At 32.8% G+C, this 24,280-nt stretch overlaps 1 protein-coding gene across 1 annotated transcript in view; it reads left to right on the top strand.

Annotated features, from left to right (window-relative positions):
* Positions 1–18,907, top strand: part of LOC118194457 (mortality factor 4-like protein 1) — a 67,710-nt gene extending 48,803 nt beyond the window's left edge. The window contains exons 10-12 of the mRNA XM_085823761.1: positions 6,742–6,811; positions 13,905–13,989; positions 18,576–18,907. Of these exons, the coding sequence (XP_085679887.1) occupies positions 6,742–6,811; positions 13,905–13,989; positions 18,576–18,660 (240 nt within the window). The 3' untranslated portion in view covers positions 18,661–18,907. The remainder of the gene's footprint in view (positions 1–6,741; positions 6,812–13,904; positions 13,990–18,575) is intronic.
* The last annotated feature ends 5,373 nt before the right edge of the window (positions 18,908–24,280 follow it).

The raw sequence follows: 24,280 nt of genomic DNA, 5'->3' as shown, positions 1-24,280 counted from the left end.
GATAGATATGGCCAGAAAAAGCTTAAAATCTATTTAAGACTAGAAGTAGTGTGCCAAATTTTAAAAGTAAAAATGAAGCTGTGAGAGGAAGTAATTTTACATTTATACATTAGATTCTCTGAATCAGCCATCCACTTTACACCATCCCATAGGGCTTTAAGCATAAAATTTCATTATCTAACTCAAAAAGTCTAAAAGAAAAAGTTAATGCCAGCTTTTTTTAAAGCATTTTTAATGACTTTTGTAGGAATTAGGTTGTACTGCAAGATAGTTACTAAGTAGAGTACTTCTTCTTAGAGGTGCTTTGTAGTATTACAGATTCTTTTAATTCTAAGCAGTTGTGCGTTAATTGCATTGATGTTGACTTTTTTTGAAATATTGGAATTCCAGTTAGTTAATTTAAGTGTAGGAAAGTTGAAATCTCTTTGTTTATTGTATATTTTCAAAAAATTGTAATCTAGAATATGCAAATCAAGGTAAACTATATCATTTTGCACATTATTTGTAGTATTAAGTTGTAGGCAAGAAGGGTAGATATTAGCTTTTTCTATTTTGTTGAAGGCAATTACATCATCTATATACCGAAAGATGTGTTGGTAATATTTTTTATCTTCATTATTTAGTGATTTGTACAAAAGTAAATTCTTGTGTGAAAAGAAATAATTCACATATTGCTGTTGAAAAGTTGCTGCCCATAGGTATTCCCTGTATTTGTTTAAAGGTGTTGTTAAATTGAATATAATTGTTGAAAAGAACGCTTGAAAGAAAAAGTTGCCAATTTTCAGTAGGTAATATTATAGAAATTTGGGGAAATAAATTTGAAGAGTAAGCAAGCTGCTATAAATTTCTTCAAGTGGTAAAGTAGTATAGAGGTTTTTAAAGTCGTAGCATTGGATATGTTCTATTTTAAGTGAATTTAAGGTTTTAAGAATTTGTTTGTTGCTTGAAATCATCCAGTTGCAATGTTGTTCTTTAAAATCATAATTATTGATTACGTCTCGAATGAGATAAAGTTCTTGTGCAAAGAGATAATATATCTCCTTTAAATAACTTCTGGTACTGTTGGCTATGAATCTTAATTTCAGATTGAACTGAAATAACTATATATATATAGTTACTAATATAATATAATAAAACTAATAAAATATAATATAATATAATAAAACTAATATAATAAAACTTAACAGGAGTTGTATGAAATTTTGGAAGCGCATACAGATTAGCAAACCTGTTATTAAATTTGTTGGGACGGATTTTTTAAGTCTTTTATGAAGTGCATTAAATTTATTGAAAAGTATCTTAGTGCTGGTAGAGATGTTTTGATAGGTGCAAGTGCTATGCAATTCCTTATGCAGAATGTCATAATAATTTTTTTTTCAAATGACACTGAAATTGTTGCTAGCTTTGTCAATCTTTCTGGTGATAAAGTTTTCTTGTAGTTTAGATGTATTGTAATTCTAGATGACTTTTATTGTAGATATGATTGAAATTAGGTAACTTGAAAAGCATAAGTTTAAATTCTTTAATAAGAGGTGCCTTCCATTCCAGAAATGTAGTCGTAAGCAAGTTGATGCTATTACTAGCCAAAATAATGAATTTATCAATATCATTGCTGAACTGTGCCATTTTGAGTGTGAATTAATATTTTGGAGGAATATTTTTAGCAATGTATTGACAGAAGTATTGTATGGTTAACCCATACAATGAATTTGGTTTGAATTCTTTTGAAATATGTGGTGCTAAATTTGGCAAATTATGAATATTTTGGCAATTTCAGTTTTTATAATAAATTTTTTTGGAGATTTGCGAAATTTTGATGATTTTAAAATATCATAAAAATAATGGTAATATATTAAAATTAAGAAATAACATTAAAATGAAACATTTTTATTTTTTCCTGCCATACTTTAAAGTGATAATACTTTCCGCTTTGAAATATTTTGACTGTGAAAAACAAACAAGATAATAAATGCTATAAAGCACAATTTTTGAAACACTTTGAAAAAACAAAAATACTACTGCAATTATTTAATAATAAATTAATTATTTATGTTTTTTTTTTTTTTTTTTTTTTTTTTTTTTCTTCTATGATAAGAGTTTTTCCCATGTAATTGTTTCAGAATATTTAAATGTATACCAGTTTTCTTTTGACAATTCATTTAACACTTACTTTTCTAATATTGTTTCCCTGTTAAAAATCTGGTTTTTTGCTCTTACAAAGTTGGTAAGGATAATTTTTCTTTAGAATTTTAGACCTTTCACCTCAGAAGGTTTAAAGGCAAGATTTATAAACCTACAATTTCTAGAAAAATGTGATGAAATGAAAAATGCCTTCATGATATTAACACATAATGGATATGTTTTGTAGGAAATTTGTGATTAATTTCTCATCTTTTGAAGTGAAAACAAAATTATGTGAATCTTCCCTTTGTTTTCTTATATTTCAACTAGACACAAACATTGAAGCAAAGAAATTTAAAACCAACAATTTATTAAAAGATTCATCATGTATGTCTCATCGCACCATATATACCTCAGTGTCTGCCCTAAATCTAAAAATTTTGCTCTAAATTTTGTTGCTCGGTACTTCACTTAAATTCTAAAAATTCTGCCACTCTGGCTCTGGTGCTGGCCGTGACCTTACATCATTTCATATTTACTCTCAGTACTCACATTATTAAAGAAATAAAATTAGCAGTTAATTTTATTCTTGAATTTGTTTTATAATTAAGTTAAATATTAGATTATATTTAATAACGGTGCATCCTACTAAAGGATTTATTTTCTTACAAATTCCAAAGTGAAGTTAGGGTGTAGATAATTGTTTTGGTTTATTCAGTTTCTATTGCTTAATAGGTCCTTAATTTTTTCGGCGATGGTCCTTAAAAGTACTTGCAATTTCTGCATGCAGATGTATGTACAAACCCTGTAATAGGCTGTGGCATCATTCCCAAAGGGATCAAAAACCTTTGGCAATGATTGCACAGAAGATGCAGACCTGTAGAAGATGCTGGCCTAGACATCGAAGTATTACCGCAGCATAGATGATCACTTCCCGTTGCTATGTGCAAGACAACGTAGATCACTAGCAGCACCATAGCTGGCTCTCTGCTGCCACGAAATGGCCCATATCCAACCAAACTATGTCATGTTCACTGCATGAAGGTGGATTGTATGCCCAACGACATGTGGTTTTGTGTTCCTTTGTCTCCATCGCATGTCACAGCACAGTTGAACTGGGCCCGTGAACATCTCAGTTGCACACCAGAGCAGTGGAGCATATACATTTTATGGGTGAGTCTCTATTTAACATCTAGAATGATTCCTGAAGGGTAGTGATGTGGTGAGAGTCGGGGACACGCTCTATTGGGCTCTAAACATAGGTGAAAGAGATCATTACAGAGGAGGAGACTTAATTGTAAGGTCTGGGTTAGCAACAGTTGGCCTCACTGTCTTCTATGTGATTCCTGGCGTTTCCATCACAGCCGTCCAATACCACAATGGAATTCTATAGCCTCTTGTGCATGCTTTCATTGCTGTGATAGTACTAACACAATAGTTCTGAATGAAACCTATGCCCGCAATAGAGCTCAAGTAATGCGAGTTATCCAGAGTGTGTAACAATTCTACATCTGCCATGGCCTGCTAGATTTAGAGACATGAATTCCATTGAGCGTGTATGGGAAAATGGATAACAAGTCCCATTGTGCCGCCAGGCATTCTCCATGAGCCTCCAACATGCATTACTGTATGAAAGGGTGCTATTGCCTCAGCAAGCGATAAACACCACTATTGCTAGCTTGCCTCACCGTTATCAAGCATGCATTTTAACTAGAAGGTATCATTACCATTATTAGCATATTTACATTGCACATTCTTCTGACTCATTTGGTCTTTCACAATGTGATGGTCGTAACACATATGTTTTTGTATATCTTTGCATTATTGTTTGCTCTCTGGTCTAGTAACACCACACCAATCTCTTGGATCAATTTCATGCATATCTCTTAAATAGTTTTTGCTATATTCCATTTTTTGCCTTTGTTGCTTATTTTTTTTTTTTAGCAGCAGAGTAGTTTTACTGTAGAAGAAGATCACAACACATCGGAAAGTTTCCATGCTAAAATAGGTATGTGGTTAGCATTTCACAATATATTTCAAGCTGAAGTCATGACATTATGTTACGACATAATTGCTGCCTATGTTGCTCAAGGTCCAGTAACTGTTATGAGAATTTGCAGTTAAAGAATCCTGAGAAGTTGTACAGATCAAAGTGTGAAATTTCAACTGCCCCACTCACCTGTTTTTAAGATGATAGAGATATTGTCCACAATACATAGGTGGATCCAAAAAAAGAGGTTACAAGCATCAGCATTTGAAAAGTAATTATTATGGAGGCACTACTTTATCAAATTTATCTAGCAGCGGTTCGACAGGTAGGTAGAGTAAATTCGCAGACGTATCAGAGCGATTGAAATGGCAAGACGTTTAAAAAAAGTGGTCTCGCTTGGAGGTATGAGCTGTGATTTGTTCTCCTGTTAGAGTATCTGGAGTGTGGCCAAACTGTTACTGCTGATTGTTATTGTGCCACTTGAATAAGGTTACATGAATGTAATATGTGGCATGACAATGCCCAACACCATATTGCTCACCAAATTTAAGAATTGCTGCAAAAGTGGGAAGTCTGGAGTCATCTCCATATAACCCAGATTTAGCACTCTGTGACTATTTTCTTCATCCAAAATTGAAGAAACATTTATCTGGAATGAGGTTCCCTTCAGACAGTGTGAAAATAACCACCAAGAAATGGCTCAGTGGACGGGGAGGTGATTTCTACGAAGCTGGCATAAACAAATTGGTTCTACAGTGAGATAAATGTCTACATAGGTTTAGTGATTATGTGTAAAAATAATGGGCAAGTATACCTCTTAATTCCATTTTCTATTTTCTGTCTATTGTGAATAAATACTTTTATTGCCTTTGTAATCTTCTTTTTTTTTCAGGGGGAGGGGGCAATCCAACCTCATAATATTAGAAACTCTATAGTCGCATTATGTACCCTGGGTTAGGAAACTATATTTTGCACAGCATTAAATATCCAGACATGCAGTACAACATCAGCATTATTTCATCATCCATTGACACCACAGCACAGGAACCAGTGTCTGTAATGATGCATTCAGTAATGTGCAGGAATGGTATCAATGGTATGGCACATTCTCACAAATCCTGCTCTTGCTTACAGCATTATTAGACATTGTGACCCTTATATTATGCATTCCCACACCCAATTGTGATCTAAAGCTTGAGTTTGTAATATCATTGAATTTTACTATACTTACCTAATGTGCATTGCCAGTGTGCTGAACAGCCAACATTGTATCTCTGAAATTTGAGAGCCTGTCATCCTCCCTTTTTTTCAATTCTTGCTTGTGGCCAAGTTACAACAATATGATGCACACTAGTGGCACACCACATTCATCAAATCTTCATGTCCCATTAGGTCACATTTCTTTCTGCCTTGGCCCATTGGTTTTTTCCATTATGTCACCTGTCAGGCACATCTGTTCAATGATTGCTCTTTTGTCTATGCCAGATTAACGCTGGTAATATGTGGAAACAGCATGAACTGACATACCTCAAGCATACATCCAAAGCCTCTTTTTATGTTGAGTATTAATGCAGCAGTTATTGCCAGCCTTGGCAACTACACAAAATACAGATTTATTCATGTTCTGAAATTTTGATCATTCATTCTTGTACTTTGTATTATTTGTCTTGTAAATAACATTTTTATATCTTTAATTCTTCATAATGTTACATTTTAGATGGCTAGCAGTGCATTATAATTGGTAACAAATTTATATATAGTACTAACTGTTACTTGGCATGTGTTGCAGTGCTACTTAAAGAAAAGAGTTTGTGTTTTAACACTGTTAAAAAATTTTTCTCAAATGTTTTCAGTCTTGCTCCCATTGCTCATCTGTTTCATATGAACGGGCTTGAGCAATGCATACTCAAACATTCTGAAGCTCAGAATGTCTTCTTCTTTTGCGCTTGAGGTGTAGATTGAGCAATCAATTTTCGTTTTGGCGGCATAATTTATTTCATTAGGAAAATAATGCTTTGTGATGACTATTACAAATTCACTACAAAGTTACAAATTCAAAAAACAAAGAAAATTTGTGTGATGCAATAGCACGCATGTTAATGCATGAAAAATTAAATATTTATATTATTCTGAACAGTAATGCACCGCAAAATATTTTAATATTTTAATTCGGGCAGTGGCAACACATTTCTCTTAAATAGCCGAATTAGTTTATTAAAGTCAATACAAATTAATATATTGTGTTTTCCCGGGTGGCAACACAATTTTTTATATCTTTAAATTTTCTGATTAAATTCGAAACATATATGTCTTACACTTTGTAGAGTGGCAATGCAGAGCTTTTAAATCTCCGAGTTTTTAATCAAAAATTTGTTAATTTAGTGTAAAATGTATGTATATAAAAAGTGCAGACTCGTGGGTTGGTTTTTGAGAAATCTTATGCAGACAGCGACCTTCCTCTTGTTTTGAAGGTCAAGTGTGGCATGCTTCATCATAAAGATTGGAAGTGAACTGTAGATCTGTATAAAAGAGAAACATTCATTTATATACATATAGATTCATTTAAATTATTATAATGAATTTATTTTATAATTTAAAAGTGTTTTTATTGCTTTTAAACTTTTATTTAGCTCGTTCTTGAAAATCCAGATTCAACTGCATCTCAGCTGTATGGAGCTATTCATCTGTTACGACTATTTAGTAAGTTTCTTGTATTCTGTTTTCAGTTATGATTGTGATTTTTCCCCCTCCCCCTGCCATGTAGAAAATGACTTTTCTACCAGAGTATAAAAATTATTGAAAATACTTTGATTCTATTCAAAACTAATTCTGTTACAAATTAACTATCTCTTTACTGAAGAAAAATTAATTTTCAAAGATAAGTATTTCAAGTTATTTTTAATCTTGTAGGTTACATAACTTATGTGCCAAATTTTTTATTTTAAATCATGTAGCTCAAAAAGATTTTTAAGTATTTTAAGTGTAAGGCACATGTTAAATCAAACTATAGACTGACACAATCACTGATTTTCAAGGACTAAATATACATGCTAATTTAATATTTAAACTAAAATCAGCAATCTCCCATGAAAATATAGAATTAAGTATAAACTCTTAAAAAAGCATCCTTTTATATTAAAATGTTTCAGTATTACTGATGTTTCTAATATTACAACTGTTGGTATCCTTATTATCTACAATGGAAGGTATTAAAAAATTAACATTCCAATATTTATATGTATTCATTAAAAATCAATTACAACAGCTAAAATATTAAAACATAGCCTGATGAAATTAATAAAATTTTAGCAGCATAAAATGTTCTATGACACTAATTGATATTAATGAGAGAAAATTGGCTTTGTATTTATGTTCTTGCAGATAAACAGATCTTTCCCAAATTCAGCTATTTCAGTAATTTAGAACAACTATTCATGAACTATGAATATACTATTACTACACTTATATTTAAAAATTTGAAAAACATTATTCAAGGTCTTGGGAGTAGTTTTCAATTAACTGATATACACTTAATATTCTTAATAAAAACATTATTAATACTGGTAAGCATCACGCATAAGAAAAATTTATAAATCTTACCTTGTTTTCTGCAGAAATTTGCACATATGTTTCATAATTAATTGATTTCTTCATTTCAGCCTTAATACGGCGATATGCGGCATTACTTTGAAACAAATATTGTCCACGTGTTTTTCCTTGAATAACAAAAAACCCTACTTGTTGACATCAAGAAAAGAGAAATAATTTCCAAGCATATTATTTAATTTCTCGCAATAGCCATAAATTTCTAAATTCGAAAAATCGATTAATTTCAGCGTACTATCTGCTATCGTCTCCATTGTAAACATAGCACGTGCAGATGTTATTGTTCTTAAACACGTGACCACATTTTTCCTCTTCTTCTCTTGTGTAATGTATCTCATTATATTTAAATTAATTTCTGGGCACGCTTTAAGATTCAGATACCATGAAAGGTATTTGTAGTTATCTATCCTTCCCACGGGTATAGTAAAGATCCTTCCCACTATGCTGCATGTTGAGCATCATTTTTGATGATGTGATAATTAAATAACCTAGAGTTTGACATTCCTGACTATTGATGAAAAGCTTAGTATCTAGCCATAGGAAAGCAAATAGCGTAATATATAAGTCTGAATAAGACAGCTAATCTATGCTGAACTTCAACTATTTCTATAGTCTCAAAAAAAGGCATAGTTATTTATATTATGCCTCCAACTCCTCCCCTTGCAGATGTTAATGTTAATCACTTCGTGTAATGTACCCAAGTAATATTCTGAGTGAGAATTTGACCAATGATTTGGCATTCTCAATTAAAACTTTAGCAAATGCCTGGAAGAATTTTTTTGTTAAAGGGGGAGGCAGGCAGGAGGAAACCGATGAAACATCCAAAAAAATGCATCCAGCATTTTTTTTTTTTTTTTTTTTTTTATAGTAAACATTTATTTTTGCTTAATTATGATGGAAAAACTAAAATAACTGTCTCAGATTATCAGTTTTAAATCTGCAGTAAGCACTAAAACTGCTATAGTTTTCAATTAAGCCGCTGTATTTACTGCTGTACTGAGACTAGGTTGTTTTTTCCAGTCACATCAATATGTATATTTTAGAAACCCATTTTCAGAGCATGTCATACTGTATGCTGCTCTGTAAAAAATATACTTTATTATATATATTTTTTGCTGTTAAACCTTGTTCTCATATGTGTCTCCAGGTAACAGCAAATAATATATGAAAATAAAAAGTCCATATATGGTCATTTAAAATCACAAAACAGCATTAATTTAAATTCCGGTCAGCCAAGCATGCTTCATGGATAATTTTTTTTTTTTTTTTTTTTTTTTTTTTTTTTTTGTTTTCATTGCTTGTAATGTATGAACTAGTTTTAAAAGAATGTTGCATAGATCCCAACTTTACCAGAAAACTCAATCAAAATGCTTTTCCAATACATCTCCCTGTTTTCAATTTTTAGGCTTTATTAGGAAAATGCCATTTTCTCATGTTAAGTGATTTTTCAGTGTAATTTTTTTATTAAATTTTATCTGAAATGTCTAAATTTACTGTAAACATTTACTGAACTTTGTATGAAGATTTAATCAATTTTTAATCCATTAATATAGGCATTTAGTTTTGTTTTGCATAAGTAAATGGTACATTATTTATCCTCATAAGAATATATATATATTAATTTTATTTTCATTATATTTAAAAGTACTTTGATAAATAAAAGCTTACCTTCCCAACTCAGAATTTTCTTAGTTATGAAAGTGTAAAAAAATTACGAAATGAAATTGGCAAAAGAATATAAAATTCAGAATATCCAATTAAATATTAATATATTTTACATCAGTTATATTGTAAATAGTTCAATACCCTGTATTACTCCCTGGAACTCTAGGTTTCAGTGTGAGAACCTGCCATTTTTTCACATTTTAAAATCAGCAGCTCTGCATTATAAATAGTTCAATAAGCTAAATTGTGAATTCAAGTCAATTTGATTATTCCTATTCTGATCTGATATGATGGCTTTTCTGATCAAATTTCTTTCGAGACTTACCATTATCAACATACAAATACAAAGAATTTATAAATTGTGTTTTAATAAGTAGCATATACTTCAGTTCTTTTAATGCATTCATTGCCAAGCATAGGTAAGCTAACTTTATGCTGGACTTTTTAAGTTAAAAAGGACAAAAAAATAATAATATTGATTTATAGTTTATAGTTTACAGATATTATGTGGTATATTTATTAGCTGCTCACAGGTAACCATCTTAGCATGAACAAAAATAATATTTCGTAACATTTTGTATGCTATGATAGTCACGGTTGACCAACAAGGTGTAAAGGCTTAGCATAGTATTACCCAATGTAATGATCAAATGGCAGTGAATATGTTAAGTTTCTCTATCTTTTATAAAATATTCATTTTCAACTTGAATATATACTTGAAGGTTAAGTACAGAGCCATGCTTAGGGTTTTCGGCAACCGGGAACAACTGAAGATTTTGCGCCACCTTTTGTGTACCAAGAATGAAAAACATTTCAATCTAAACTTTTGTAATGCCAGTTTGGCACCCCATAGATGCTGTGCCTGGGGACAGATGTCCCTACTTGCCAAACCTTAGCTATGCCACTGGTTAAGTAGTTATCTGACATTGTATTCTGGAATTAGTAAGAGATAAAGAAATTTCATAGAAAATATTACAGGTGTTTGAAAAGCAGTGGCAATATGATTACTTTAAATGGCAAGGCATCTGCAAATTAAGCTGTGTTGATAATTGAATTTATATATATATTTAATAAATATTCTCTATTCATATAAAGCAAATATAATTAAATTTTAAGAATATTATATATAATTAAAAACTATTATATATATATATATATATATGTATTAAAATCAATCGGTTGTAATAAATTCAGGAGCAGGAAGCATTGACCAGGACATTAGAGGCAAAAGCAGATTAAATCTTCATTTTTTTATTTTAGCAATTATGTTGTGGCCACAATCATGTGGGCACATTAATTGTGCCTATTCCAAAAAGCTTACATTTTAGATAATTTTGCAGTAGAAATCTCAAGTCAGACTGAGTTAGTTTTGGTTCTCAAAGCATTCTGATTGGATGGTTAATACTGCTGTAAAATTATTATTGGCTGTTAAGAGTTTTAGTTCCGTTTACATCATCAGAATTATGTAAGAATCAGATCACATAAATTTTGAAAAGATTGATTTTAATAAAATATGTAGGTGGCGCTGGCGTTTTTGACTACTGACGCCACCTATACAACTTCGTAAATGTGCTAAACAGTTCAGTTGTTGTCGGAGTACTGTTATGTGAGGTTGTCATTGCATTATGTCAGAGTTAACAGACTTCGAACGTGGGCAAATTGTTGGAGCACGTATGGTAGGTGCTTCCGTAAGCAAGGTAGCCGAGGTGTTTAGTGTTTCAAGAGGTACTGTATCGAAGATTTATTCCGCATATTTGAAAAGCGGAAAAACATCATCTGCTAAATCACAGCACGGACGAAAGTGTGTCCTTAGTGAACGTGACAGACAATCATTATGGGCAATTGTGACGAAAAATAAGAAGACCACAGCTGCAAAAGTTACTGCTGAAATGAATGTTGTGTTACTGAACCCTGTGAGTACCAAAACAATTAGAAGGGAGCTTCATGAACAGGGAATTGCTGGCCGTGCTGCAATTGAGAAGCCACTCATCAGTGATGCTAATGCCCGTAACATGAAAAGGTGGTGTTTAAGTCATAAAGCCTGGACTATAGAGCAGTGGAAGCGAGTAATATGGTCTGACGAGTCTTCTTTCACATTGTTTCCCACTTTTGGCCGAGTTTACGTCTGGAGAACGCCATCTCAAGCCTATAATACAGACTGCTTGTTGCCAAGAGTGAAACATGGCGGGGGTTCTGTTATGGTTTGGGAGCCATATCGTGGTTCTCTGCTAGCCCCATGATAACTGTGTCAGGGCACATGACTGTCAAGACTTATGTGAACATTTTGGCCGATCAAGTTCATCCCATGGTACAAACTTTGTTCCCCGATGGTGATGGTGTCTTCCAAGACGACAAAGCCCCTGTTCACACAGCTCACATTGTCCAGGACTGGTTTTCTGAGCACGAGGATGAGTTGTCCCATCTCCCCTGGCCACCACAGTCACCAAACCTGAATATTATCGAACCTTTGTGGTCTACATTGGAACGGAAAGTGCGTTCTCGTTATCCACCGCCAACATAGTTATCTGAACTTGCCACCGTTTTGCAGGAAGAATGATATAATATTCCCTTGGCAAACAAACAGGAACTGTATTTATCCATTCCAAGAAGACTGCAAGCTGTTTTGGATGCCAACGGGTTTCCTACACCATATTAAGCAAAGAAACATGTTTTTTTAAAGGTGTTTCCATATTTTTGTCCAACCCCTGTATATGTGTGTGTGTGTGTAGGAATTTTTGTTGCATTAAACAAATGTATACACAACATTTCAAGCAATTCATCTTTTCTTCAAATGTTATAACTTTTCTATACTTCAGAGTAATTCCAAGCAGTAGAGGAAAATAAGCCGTCATATGAGACCCATGATATTTTTCAAGGTTTGCAGTTTAGTACTTAACATGATAAAAAAATAATAGATTTATAGTAGGTATTTTATGTTTAATTTGTTGCATTGGTGAACAGTTCATATACAAGTATTGATCATCATATTGTATTTTAAGCCAATATACTTCCTCCATTTAAATTAATCATTTTGCAATCGTAACAGCTGAATTATTATAACAGCACAATTCCTGTACTGTGGATAATGTAGTTTTTGTGATGTTTATTTGTAATATTTTGGCATATTTAAATTTTGTATAGTAAATTTATATTTAATTATAAAATGGCAAAGTATAAATTGACTAGTACTGTCAAAAGTCATTAATCCGGACTCGTCGGGACTTCGATTCCGGATTATAGATCATCAGTTTAAATCTGGTAAGATGGCATGCAGAAATTATAAAATTAAAAATATGAAACCATAATTTATGAAATAAAGAACAATTATGATCTAAAGGGTATAAAATTAACAAAAAAAAAAAAAAGCTTAATATTTATTTGTTTACTTTATTAAACATTTCTTTCAATGTAAGGTTTTTAAGTTGCTTCCTTTTATGTGATAATACTTTCTCTTTGATTCTATAAACAGACATAATTTCTTGTTCAGTTACAAAGCTCCGCTGTTCAAGTCCTATAATTGCTGTGTCGAGAATACCGACTAATTTGTCAATCAAAATTTTTTCGTTGTTAATAATCTCTGTGTAACTTTCTTCACTATAGGAAGCAAATTATAATGACGAGGAGTTTGATTTAAATCATATCAAAGATGGAATACATCGAGATGAAATACTACATTTAGTAAGGAATTATAAGCCAAATAAAATGAAAACATCTGCCCTGAAGATAAGGATAGTGCTGACAGATCAACTTCCAATTCATTGCGCGCCATGACGTCCCCCCCCTTCCCCGCAGAGCAGCGTGAAATTGATAAACAGATTTTGGAATGGTTAGAGAAAGAAAGGATATGCCTTTATCCATTTTTTGCAGCAATCCCACTTTTGTTTAATGGACTTTGAAACGTACTTTCGCTTTGTAGATCCTTTACATATTAGTAAATATATATCGGAAATTCTATTTAGATCCTTTACATATTAGTAAATATATATCGGAAATTCTATTTGACATAATCGAAAGTTCAAGCTTACTTTTATAAAATTGCTCTAACAGTCTGCAAAAAATAATAAACCGGATCCAATTTGAAGATTAAGGAACAATGCAATCTGCAACATTAACTGAATTAGATAATTTTAGCTTGGCTTATACTGTCCGTTATACATTAAACGCGCATGCGTAAACGTATCTTGCACATTCGCCGCCATAAAGGTCTTACTCGCATGCGTAAATGCCTATGCGCATGCGTCAACGCAGAAAGTTTGTAGCTTTGAGGTCTGGATTATAGATCATTCCGGATTATGGGTGTCTGAATTAACGACTCTTGACTGTATATAGATACATTTATTATCAGTAATTTTAAACACTACTTTACTTTTAATTTATGATTATATTTTTCATAAATTGAAATGAGGAATGAAGTAGTTGAAAGAAATAATAACTGTATGTAACTGTTCAATCTGATACGAAGAAATTTTAATAACAAATTATTCAACTTTCATCTTAATATTTACAATTTTTTCATTTCTAGCAAAACTAGGTGGTGCTCTTGCATATACAGTTTTGGATGAAGATAGTGTAAATTTACTGACAAATCATCTATATGACTTTTTAAAGTAAGTATTTGTTAAAATTAAAAAGTGTAAGAAGCATATCCATATTTAATTTATAAATATTTTATGGTAGCTTTCACTGTGTTTCATTTAAGTAATAATTTATTTGTATTTGATTCAATGTTTATGAAAGATTAGTGACATTAAGCTGCAAATTTCATTAGCTTAATATAATTCAGCTGTCCTGGTTATCTTGTAATGGTCATTTTTTCTCATTATATAGTATAGTCTCTTTGCATGTTAATTGTATGAGTAATAAGTACAGGATGATTGTAATTAAAGTTGCAATTTCAAAATGCTCAAGCTTTAAAACTACTGGTCAGAATTTTACCAGAACAGTCATGAGGTGATGGAATTTTGTTTCGCGAAGGAAAAAAAATAGTTCCAAAATGTGCTGATGGATTGTGCTGTCAGGGAAAATGCCTAAATGTATTCGTTAAACACAGGAATGTCGTTATCCAGAAGGAAACAATAGACTCCAAGGGTTTACAAAAAAATTGTCGAAAAGACAAGAATGCATGTTTACAGCGAAAACAGTGATGGTGACAAGAGAAAGAGAAGAGTTTCATGAAACAAACACCTTACAGAATGATTAGCGCATAGGTTGTTCGATGTTCCCTTTGTCCACTACTATACTTGTACCACAGGAAGCGCAAAATGGCATATTCAGCAACAGATCAGAGGGTATCTGTATGGATGCTATGAATGTAGTGTGTGATGCTTGCCTTCAAGTCGTCTAGATTTGCAATCTTCCTGCTGTAAACAACATTCTTCAGGTATCTCCAAAGCCAAAAATCACATCTGTTTATGTCAGGGGAATGTGGCAGCGAAACTGTTGGAAAATGGTAGCTTATAATTCTGCCATCTCCAAAATGAGCTATCAGCAGCTACTTCACACAAGTAGCAATGTGCAGAGGAGTGCCATCTTGCATGAATACGCATTGTTTGATCCACAGACTGATGCAGCTGAAGTGCCAGAAGACATGATTAGGCAAAAGTGCTTCATATGACTTACCAGTAACTTACCCTCCGAGGTATGATGCAAAGAACTCTGTGAAGCTACTGGCTAGGATCTGAACCTAGGCAGTCTTGGCCACGGGGACACATAATCATTGAACTTTGAGGTTCCACTTGCCCAGTAGGAGATACCTTGAGACGAAACTTCATTGGCCTGCCTGGGTGGGTCGATGCAAGTCACAGAGCAGTTGGTTCTGTAGCTTGCTAGGTAATGTCCTGCTGCGAACTGCAGCCCATGTAGTACTGGCAGGCAGCATCTTTGATGACCATTCAGATCTCCAAGCTTAATACATTGAAGTAGTAGCAGAGAGACAACTGCTCACACCTTAACTGGAACAAACATTCAAAAGGTAATCAATAATTATATTCTAAATATTTATTGTCTAATTTAAATTCTTATTCGTAGCTCGGGCATCCGGGCAGGGATGCCAAAAAATGTTGTATCTCTCAATGGAATTCTAAAAGGTAAAAAGAAATCTCTTACCTTTTCTTTCACCCGGGAGCCGAGCTTGTTCCATTCTAAATTCTTATTCGAAGCTTTTGCATAAAGACTGACACTTCTGTGCAATATAAACAGATTATATTTAGATACATTTATACATTTTATGTACAATTATTAGGTTACATGAAAATTACGCGCTCTCCATCTAACAGTCATTTGATGGTGCTGATAGTCCGGAGTTTAGGTGTGGTGGTGCTGATAGTCCGGAGTTTAGATGTAACAGAGACTGTGGATTATCGTATCGCTCAACTGCTACTCAAGTTAGTCAAGATCAAATGACTTTTCTGAAACTCCTGAATTGATAGTCCAAGAAGATCCAACACAGACTCGTATGGTACCTCATCGGTCTCTACCTCATCAATACCCAAGATGAAAATCTTCTTGTCCCCATCGCTGTTAGGAATCGTGCAGCAACATCATTTATCCGGATCAGGAAATTAGCTGTATTTCACAACTATAAGCATTTGTTCATGTGGATGCGACTATATCTTCAACTCCCCGGATTGTCAGCAAGGTGATCCTTGCTTCGGCTTTCCTTGGCACTACTTTAACATTTGTGATAGTCAACATAAACTTTGTACAGGAGATGTTTTAACTGCACCAGAAGATATACGCAGGGCCTGATGATGAACAGGATCTAATTTTATTAACATGGAAGGCCTTGCAGACCCATAAACAACTGAGAGATAATCTAGTTTGGAGCATATAAGTGCTCTATAGATAGTGCCTGGTCGCAGTGATACCTTAGAACCAGCAGGTAGCCATGGCCATTGATAGACAAAATTTTAAAGTCTGCCAATCTGAGTTGGAACCCTGGTGTGGTAGCATAGTTCCTTTCCAAGTCTCAAGGGACTTTTGATTGGCACACCCCTTGCCTGATATGGGGGTTCTCAGCTGGGACCAATTCGTCTAATGCTTTAGATGGGGTACATATACAATTATTATTATTACTAGTAACTTTACATGTAGCAGTACCCATAGGTGTGATCTACACGAAGAACAGACCGATGATAAACGCTGCCATTATTCTGCATTACATAGTGACCTTTTCAGTCTGAAGAGGTAATGGCTGTAGCAGGAATGGATTCTTGGTCACCTATATCCTGCAATTTTGCATATTTACAGAACCTTAAAAGTGGAAATGGGCTACGTCAGACCACAGAGTAGCCATCCAGCAAGAAATAGTAATGCAAACAATTCACGTGTTTCCAGGTCAACACATGAATTATCTTGTACAGATAACAGCACAAGATGTCTCGTAGGACTTTACATACAGTGCTGATAGGCATGTCCAACATTATTCCAATTCCTCATGCACTGCTGATTCCCGTATCATCATTCTCTTAATCATGTGGCCACAACTTCCACTGCAGCTGCCTGTACTAGTTTTCATCCTCTGGCTCATTTAATGTCAAATAAGCCTGTTTCTTTGAATTTATCGATCATTTTCTGCTGGCCATATGTGGTCATTGGGCCGTATTGTTTGATGTGCGGACCTCCTGATAGCTGTTAACACACAGTCACCGTTCTGGTAGAGAAGCTTCACAAGCAAAGTGTGAACCTTCTTTGTCAGATTCATGATGAAGCACTAAGGCAGAGTGTTATATGTTCCACTAGTGCTCTCCATTTTTATCACATCTATATCTGCGGTACATGTCACGTTTTGATAATTTGCATACTTTCACAACAGTAGCTTGAACTCAAACAGTGCTATCTATTGCACATTTTGTAACTTTTTTTCTTTTTTTAATTTAAAATACATTTTCATCAACTACTAAGTCTTCTGTATTAAATTTTTAACTCTTTTATGAATTTCTCCTTATGCCACTTGCCACTTATGGTTACAGCTGGTCCCATAACCACATTACCTCATTCATTACTTGTCTCATAACATGCAGTTTTAACCACATTAGCAGCCAGTTGAAGTCTGGTTTGAATAGAAATGTATAAGCTATGATTGGCAGACATAGTATATATATATATATTTTTTTTAATAGCTCAGAAGGTTGTACCAAAGGCAGAATTTACTCAGTGTAATCTTCTGTAGCAAGTTCTAACTGTCAAGAAATCTGCAAAGCTACAAAAATAATATTGACAAAAGTTTTGAAGAATATTAACATGAAATTAATAGTAGGTTTTTACAGATTATTGGAAATCATGCAAAAATATGTAATGATCATAAATATCTTTTCCTGTACGACTTATGGTAAGGTTGGGATTGTAAATGATTAATGATTAAAGTAAAAGCATGTAACAGCTGTACAATCATTGCTCTTAAAAATAAATAATTGCAGTGTTGCGACAGTTTGCAGTACTAGAAGTATACAACACATCAAGTTGTTACAAAATAAGCTAAAGTATTTCAAATTTCTACAGAAAGAGAAATTTAATAAGTTTTGCATATATTCTGAATCTCTCTGAGAAAAAATTCCTATTCTGTTGTTATTCCAATTTTATGTCAAAGTTGGTAATGATAGCTTTTGATAAGTAAAATGGCTGAGCCCTGTGTGACAGTAGTATTATTATTTTTTAAAAAAAGGACTAAGAATAATTAAAAAATCTCAGTGCACACTCACTGAAGCGTCTTAGAAATATAAAAAAAAGAGGAATTTTAAATTAAATACTAATTACTGTGGTAATTTCAAATTGAAAACTTAATAACTTCTAGATTATTTTGGATGCAAGATGTGATTAATTATTAAAATTTTCTGCTGTGGAAATTTCAAAATATTCTGTTCCAAACAGCTACTCTTTTAATGTGCTGAAATTGTGTGTTGCTATTAAAACAGGGTGTTATGGTAGTTTGTCAAAAGTAGATTTTTTACTTTATTTATTTACTTATTAGCATTTTTGCATTTCGTTACAAATGAATATTGTATGTAAAAATGTTACATATGAGCATATAGTAAATTTTGTGTATTTTATGATATAAAATACCACCATTTTCAGTGTACAGACTCTGCTCTGCTGGTATAATTTTGCATTATAAGGATTTTATTATGTATAATAGTTAGGAACTAATTATTATCTATTAATTTTTAACCCTATGAATATTACTTTTTTCTCCTAGATATCTGTCCAAATGCCAGCCAGCTTTATTTAGTCTAAGTGATTATATTGCAGCAACACCTGAGTATTTAAAAAAGATAACTTGAATTTAATATCATTCAAGAAAAATATGGTGAACATGACTTTACAAAAAAGACTACAGTGGAGCATGTGTTTTATAGCATTTAAATAAATTTTCCATAATTTTCCAAAAAAGACAACACTGGACCATGTGTATTATATATACCATTTAAATAAATTTTCTTTTCATTTTACCACAAAGTGTTCATATTGTATGATATTCATATTTGTAAAATAAAGTTTTTTCATCTTCTGAAAAGAACAAATTATTGATTTGAAATTATGTTATGTATATTTTTATTTGTTAACTGTGATTTGTAAAGCTCCTCTATCTTGAATTTGCTGATTTTTTTCCCTCATATGAAAAAAATTGTATTTATAACTTCAGTGTATCTTTACTAACTTGAACACCAACAGAATGAAGCAAGGCTGGCACCATGTATCTAAATAGGCATATTATGTATCACCAGGCCTTGCTAACAACTAAGCTTCGATGAAATTCCAAGAGGAAATACCTTGAGGGTCTTCCATCTCTCTTCTACCACCAACCTTTCAAGAAGATTTCAATTTACTGTCTGTTTTGAGTGCCCTTTGCCACACGGACACTATATGCTTCATTGGGACATACCTTCCATACCAAATGTACTTTCTTTTTGATTTGAACTAAGGCACTTCAATACAGCTGTCAATCTCTAATCACTTTCCTATCTGGCCAATATTAACTTGAAAAATTGAAATTAACTTTTAGAAAATGTCAGAAATCACTTCTGTGGTGCAAACTGCAAAATATTCATCAAATAATATTCTTTCACAGTCCTCGGCAAGAATGACTTAATTTCTGCTATTCATCAAATAAACCATTCAAGATTTTTAAATTATGAACTTTTTGAAATATATATAGTACCTTGAATATCTTCTGAATAATAATATGCTTTTCAGAAATCTAGTGAAAGAAAAAAAAAAAAAAAAAAAAAACAGAGCTACATTCAATATAGATCCAATGTCTACCAACCTGAAAATATTACAACTAAAATGGTTAAAATTTGAAATATGTGCAAAACTGTTTACAGTATCTTTATTATGCTCACTAGTTAATAAAATAATCTGCTTATTACATTCAAATTTTACAGAACCAAAACAAATGTATATTGCAAAATAAAACCATATAGTAGATAATACGAGCAAATGCAAAGCTAAACCATACAGTAAAAAAATTTATGCCTTTATGCAATTATTTTGTCATTTATGGATCTCACTTTAACAGCTTTTAAAACTCATTGGCCTATGGCTGATTCTTTGGTCCCAGAATATCCTACTTATACCTATGAAAGATTTTTGTAGTTCATCAATTTAACATATTATGGACCGTGGCTGACTGTGTGGGACAAATTTTCTTACCCCCCTTCCCTGGCCCTGTACCTGTGAGACAATGTTTTCACATTTCTTTGTCTATATTGGATTTCAGAAAGTCAAAATTTCCTAAAGGTTTACAAAAGCAATATTCTAGAAGTGCTGTTAGTGAGTGAATGTCCCTTCTGGAATACGAGCTGATAGGTGGAAATGCAACTTCCATATCCCAGATTTTAAGGTTTCCACATTCAAAATCTTCCTTTTGGGATAGACACGTTAGGTTCACAGAGGGTTGTAAGATAATTTCACGAAATGCTTCTCGGAATTATTGTACATTAACAGTGTTTGAGGAAAGGGACATGGTAAGTCTAAGCTGTAGAAAAAGCATTGATCATGCTTATAATCATAAAATAGCAGATTGCCTAAACAACAGGCAATCCTTCTGCTACGTGAGTTTTGAAAGTTTATCAAATCATTAGAAAAAGCATTTTTTATTTTTTATTATTTTTTTTATTTTTATTTTATTTATTTATTTTTATTTATTTATTTATTTATTTATTTATTTTTATTTTTTTTTTAATTTTATTTGTTGTAATATTAAACTTCTAACAAGTTGAAAATGCCAAGCGAAAAGACTTAAGCCTGAAAGAAGGATAAATTGTTAAAAGATTTTGATGTTCTTCATAACTGCAGTCAGAGAAAAACTGCATTTAAATGGGGAATTTCCCATACAGTATTGTGCAATTTACTTAAACAAGGAGTAATAGTTAACAAAGATCCAGAGAAATGCAAACCTCTCATGAAAGCACAAAAATGATAGAAAATCATCAAGAGATGTTAAAACTACTTTTGTAGAATGGTTTCAAGCTATAAAGTGTTTCTATATCTACAGCCCTTTCATTCATTTGCTAAATGCTAGGAAAGCATTTTGTATTATGAGTTGCAAAAAGAGAAATCCAATGCTGTTCATCAGAAAGTGCATGGTAAGAGGGAACAAAGAGGTAGATCATGTTATGGCTGAAACTGGGTGAAAGTTGTTTTACTTGGCCTGCTAATTGAGTACAAGCCATTCAAAATTTATAATGCAGATAAAATTGAATTGCATTATAGAATATTGCAAGAACACACATTAATATTTAAAAGTGAAACAGCAGTTGCTTTAAGAAATTGAATGAATGAGTTAACTGTTTTCTTAGCATGCAATATGGACTCAACAATTAAGAAGACAGCACTGGTTATTGAGAAAACCTTAATGTTTAAAAAAAGTACAAAAATTACTTACCATAATGACAAGAGCTCCTGGGTGACAAACAATATTTTTACTGATTTTCTTTCGAAAAAGGATAGCAAGCTGAAAAATGAAAAAAATTCTCAATTAATTTAATTAGATAACTTATGAGACAATGCATGTAAAAACTAACCATGGAAGTGTTAAAGTAACCAAATACTGAGAGTGAATGTGATAGCATGCAAGCATGAATCAAATCTAGAAAAGCACTACAAATTCTAAAAAAATTCTCTGATACATGTCTGTCATTCCTAAAGGAAACAAACCGTTGGATGGGTTGAGAAAAGCCTCCTTGCACAGGCATAGGTCTTAACCTGTAGAAAGGACAAACAGTTTACAAAAGTTGGTTTGAGTACTGTAAAATTTCTCGTATCTGGAAGCACCAATAGTGATCACCATGGTCATCCCACTGTAGCTAGTGATTTGGCAAAGGTTGTTTTAACCAACCACTGTTTACAACAGCATGGGAAAAGGAGCTATAGTTTATTTTGCTTTTGTATTCTGAGTTTGAACAGTCCTTATGTCCTGAAATACTAAAATAATTCATACATGGGGCAATTATCTCCCACAGAAAAGAGCATCTGTGGCCCTTTTTGGAACAATTAAATATGAGGAATGAAAATAGTCATTGATATAGAATCTTAACATTTGTGCTCAGCTTTTAAATCAATGCTTAGATTCTCTAGGTCATTTTCGCTCTCTGTTACACATTCTGTTTGATAGCTCTAACTATATCAGAGGTAAATAGTGGTTCGAAGTTTGTGACTCGCCTACATTTCTCTTCTACATTTTCTTTCACACTGTCATTCTGTTTCTAGCATTTTCTCAAATTTCATTAATGAGAATTTAGCTATTTTGCCTTTTTTAATTGATGTGCTGGGAAAAGAATATCTTTTTGTTATCCCTTGAAATAGTACTTTATATACAGTGCGTACGTAAAGTCGTGGTGCACTTTTGTTCGGTTACAGGAAACCAACCAAACAAGATAGAAATATGAAATCTTCACCAAACAAAAGGAAAACTCTTAAAGTTTCCGTAGTATTATGTGCAAGTATGTGCACACACAGTTGATGACGCAGTACCGCGAAATGCGAAGGAGCAGATCAGCCCATCCGTGGCCATGCCAGTCGAGGTGTGGACCATACAGAGGAATGTTCAGTGTGTTTTGTGTCTTGCCAAATTCGTGACCAAAGTGCAACGTGAATATCGTCGCGTCAACAACAAACTGCCACCACGTAGAAATAACATTAATCGGTGGGATAAGCAGTTGAAGGATACCAGCAGTTTGTTGGATAAACCCCATTTTGGCAGGCCATTGGTCAGTAACGAGTCTGTAGAGGCTATATGGACGATTTACCTAAGAAGCTCTTACAAATTGCAGCTGTTGCACGCGATCAAACCAAACGATTTGTGTTTGCTACAGATATGCTTCATGAGGACGAGCATGAAAACCGATTTCTGCAAAAGATTGTGTTTAGCGATGAAGCGATATTCCCTGTTAGTGGACGTGTTCATTGCCATAACATCCGAATATGGGTTGCTGAAAATCCTCATGCCCACGTAGAGTACAAATGTAACAGCCCTAAAGTGAACGTGTGGTGTGGCCTGGTGCATGATAAAGTGATAGGAACATTTTTCTTTGTGGAATAGGCTGTGACGAAATGGATGGAACGCACATGAAACTGCACTGAATAGGTATGAAACTTTAAGAGTTCCTTTGTTTGATGAAGATTTCGCATTTCTATTCTTTGACCGATCAAAGTGACTTTACGGACATACTATATTATATTCAGTTAGAGTCTGGTTCTTGTCTTCCTTCTACACCCTATATAATTATGCACATTTTTTGCTGCATATTATTTAAGCTTATTTCCTTGAATTTCATTTGAGATACATTTCTCATTCACCTAATTCAGTTCTCACGTTGCGGGAAGGCAAAAATACATAAAACTGAAAACATCTTCATTAAAACTCGAAAAATATACAAAACATAAAATACCAAGTACAATTAAAACGGTAATGTTTTCTACAATCAAAACTAGAGTTTCTGTGCAAAAACAAGCCAGCAGGCAAAAAGGCAGATTATTTCAGTGCAAAAAACTGAAAGTTTGCTTCTGGTCCCACTTGGCAAAAAGAAACTGATGTAATTCACTTTTCTGTTAAGTTTCAAATGTAAACAAATATTGCTGCTCTATTAGGCTTAGTCGCAGTTAAACAACTTTTTAATTTTTTTTTAGAAGTAATAAAAATCAGTGTTATGTTTCCAAATGTTCCAGGGCTAATTTTGATGGTTTAATTACTGAACCAGCTTTCTCAGCTGTCAAAGTGCAAATGATTTTTATTATATGACTTTTAAAATAGTAGTCATTTGTCATGTAGTTTTAGCCAAAACTTTTAAATTGTTGATAATTCTACAACTATTGCATGCAGGCATAAATACCTTAACCAGAGCATAAGAACAATATAATTCAATCACTTTTAAAGCAAAAAGTTCACAATTTACCAACATATAAGAATAAAAAGAAAAGAAGAAAAAAGCTCACCCAGACAAGCAACAGAGTGGATATATATCAACAATTTTCAGCTGGTATGCAAAGAAACAAAATATTTTTAACTATTAAATTCAAGAACTAAATACCTCGACATCATGTTTAAGTTTTTTCTCTAATACTTGTAAATTTATGTGATCTGAGCTTTGTTCAAGGTCTAAAGCCAGTCATAGACTTTATTAAATTAATCTGTTTTTATTTTCACAAATATTCGTTTAGCCACAGATGTAACAAAATTTGTAATAAATGATGTTTTTAAAAGGACTAGTAGAAATGGATGTTGTATTTAGCAGGAAATAAAAATAAGTTCCTGTAAAAAGGTAATAGTATCTCATTTATTCATCTTTTAAGAATTGATCGATTTATTAGCATGTCTATACTTTATGTCAGCACCATTTCTGGGCTTATATTGCTCTATTTTCAATTAGAATAATTTTTTTACATCGATTTGCTGTCTGT

The sequence above is a fragment of the Stegodyphus dumicola genome, chromosome 9 (assembly GCF_044657685.1).
Source record: "Stegodyphus dumicola isolate Sdum_Otavi_A_Nest chromosome 9, ASM4465768v1".
NCBI classification, from domain to species: Eukaryota; Metazoa; Arthropoda; class Arachnida; order Araneae; family Eresidae; genus Stegodyphus; species Stegodyphus dumicola.
The sequence above is the reverse complement of the archived record's forward strand: the minus strand, read 5'-3'. Positions and strand labels throughout refer to the sequence as shown.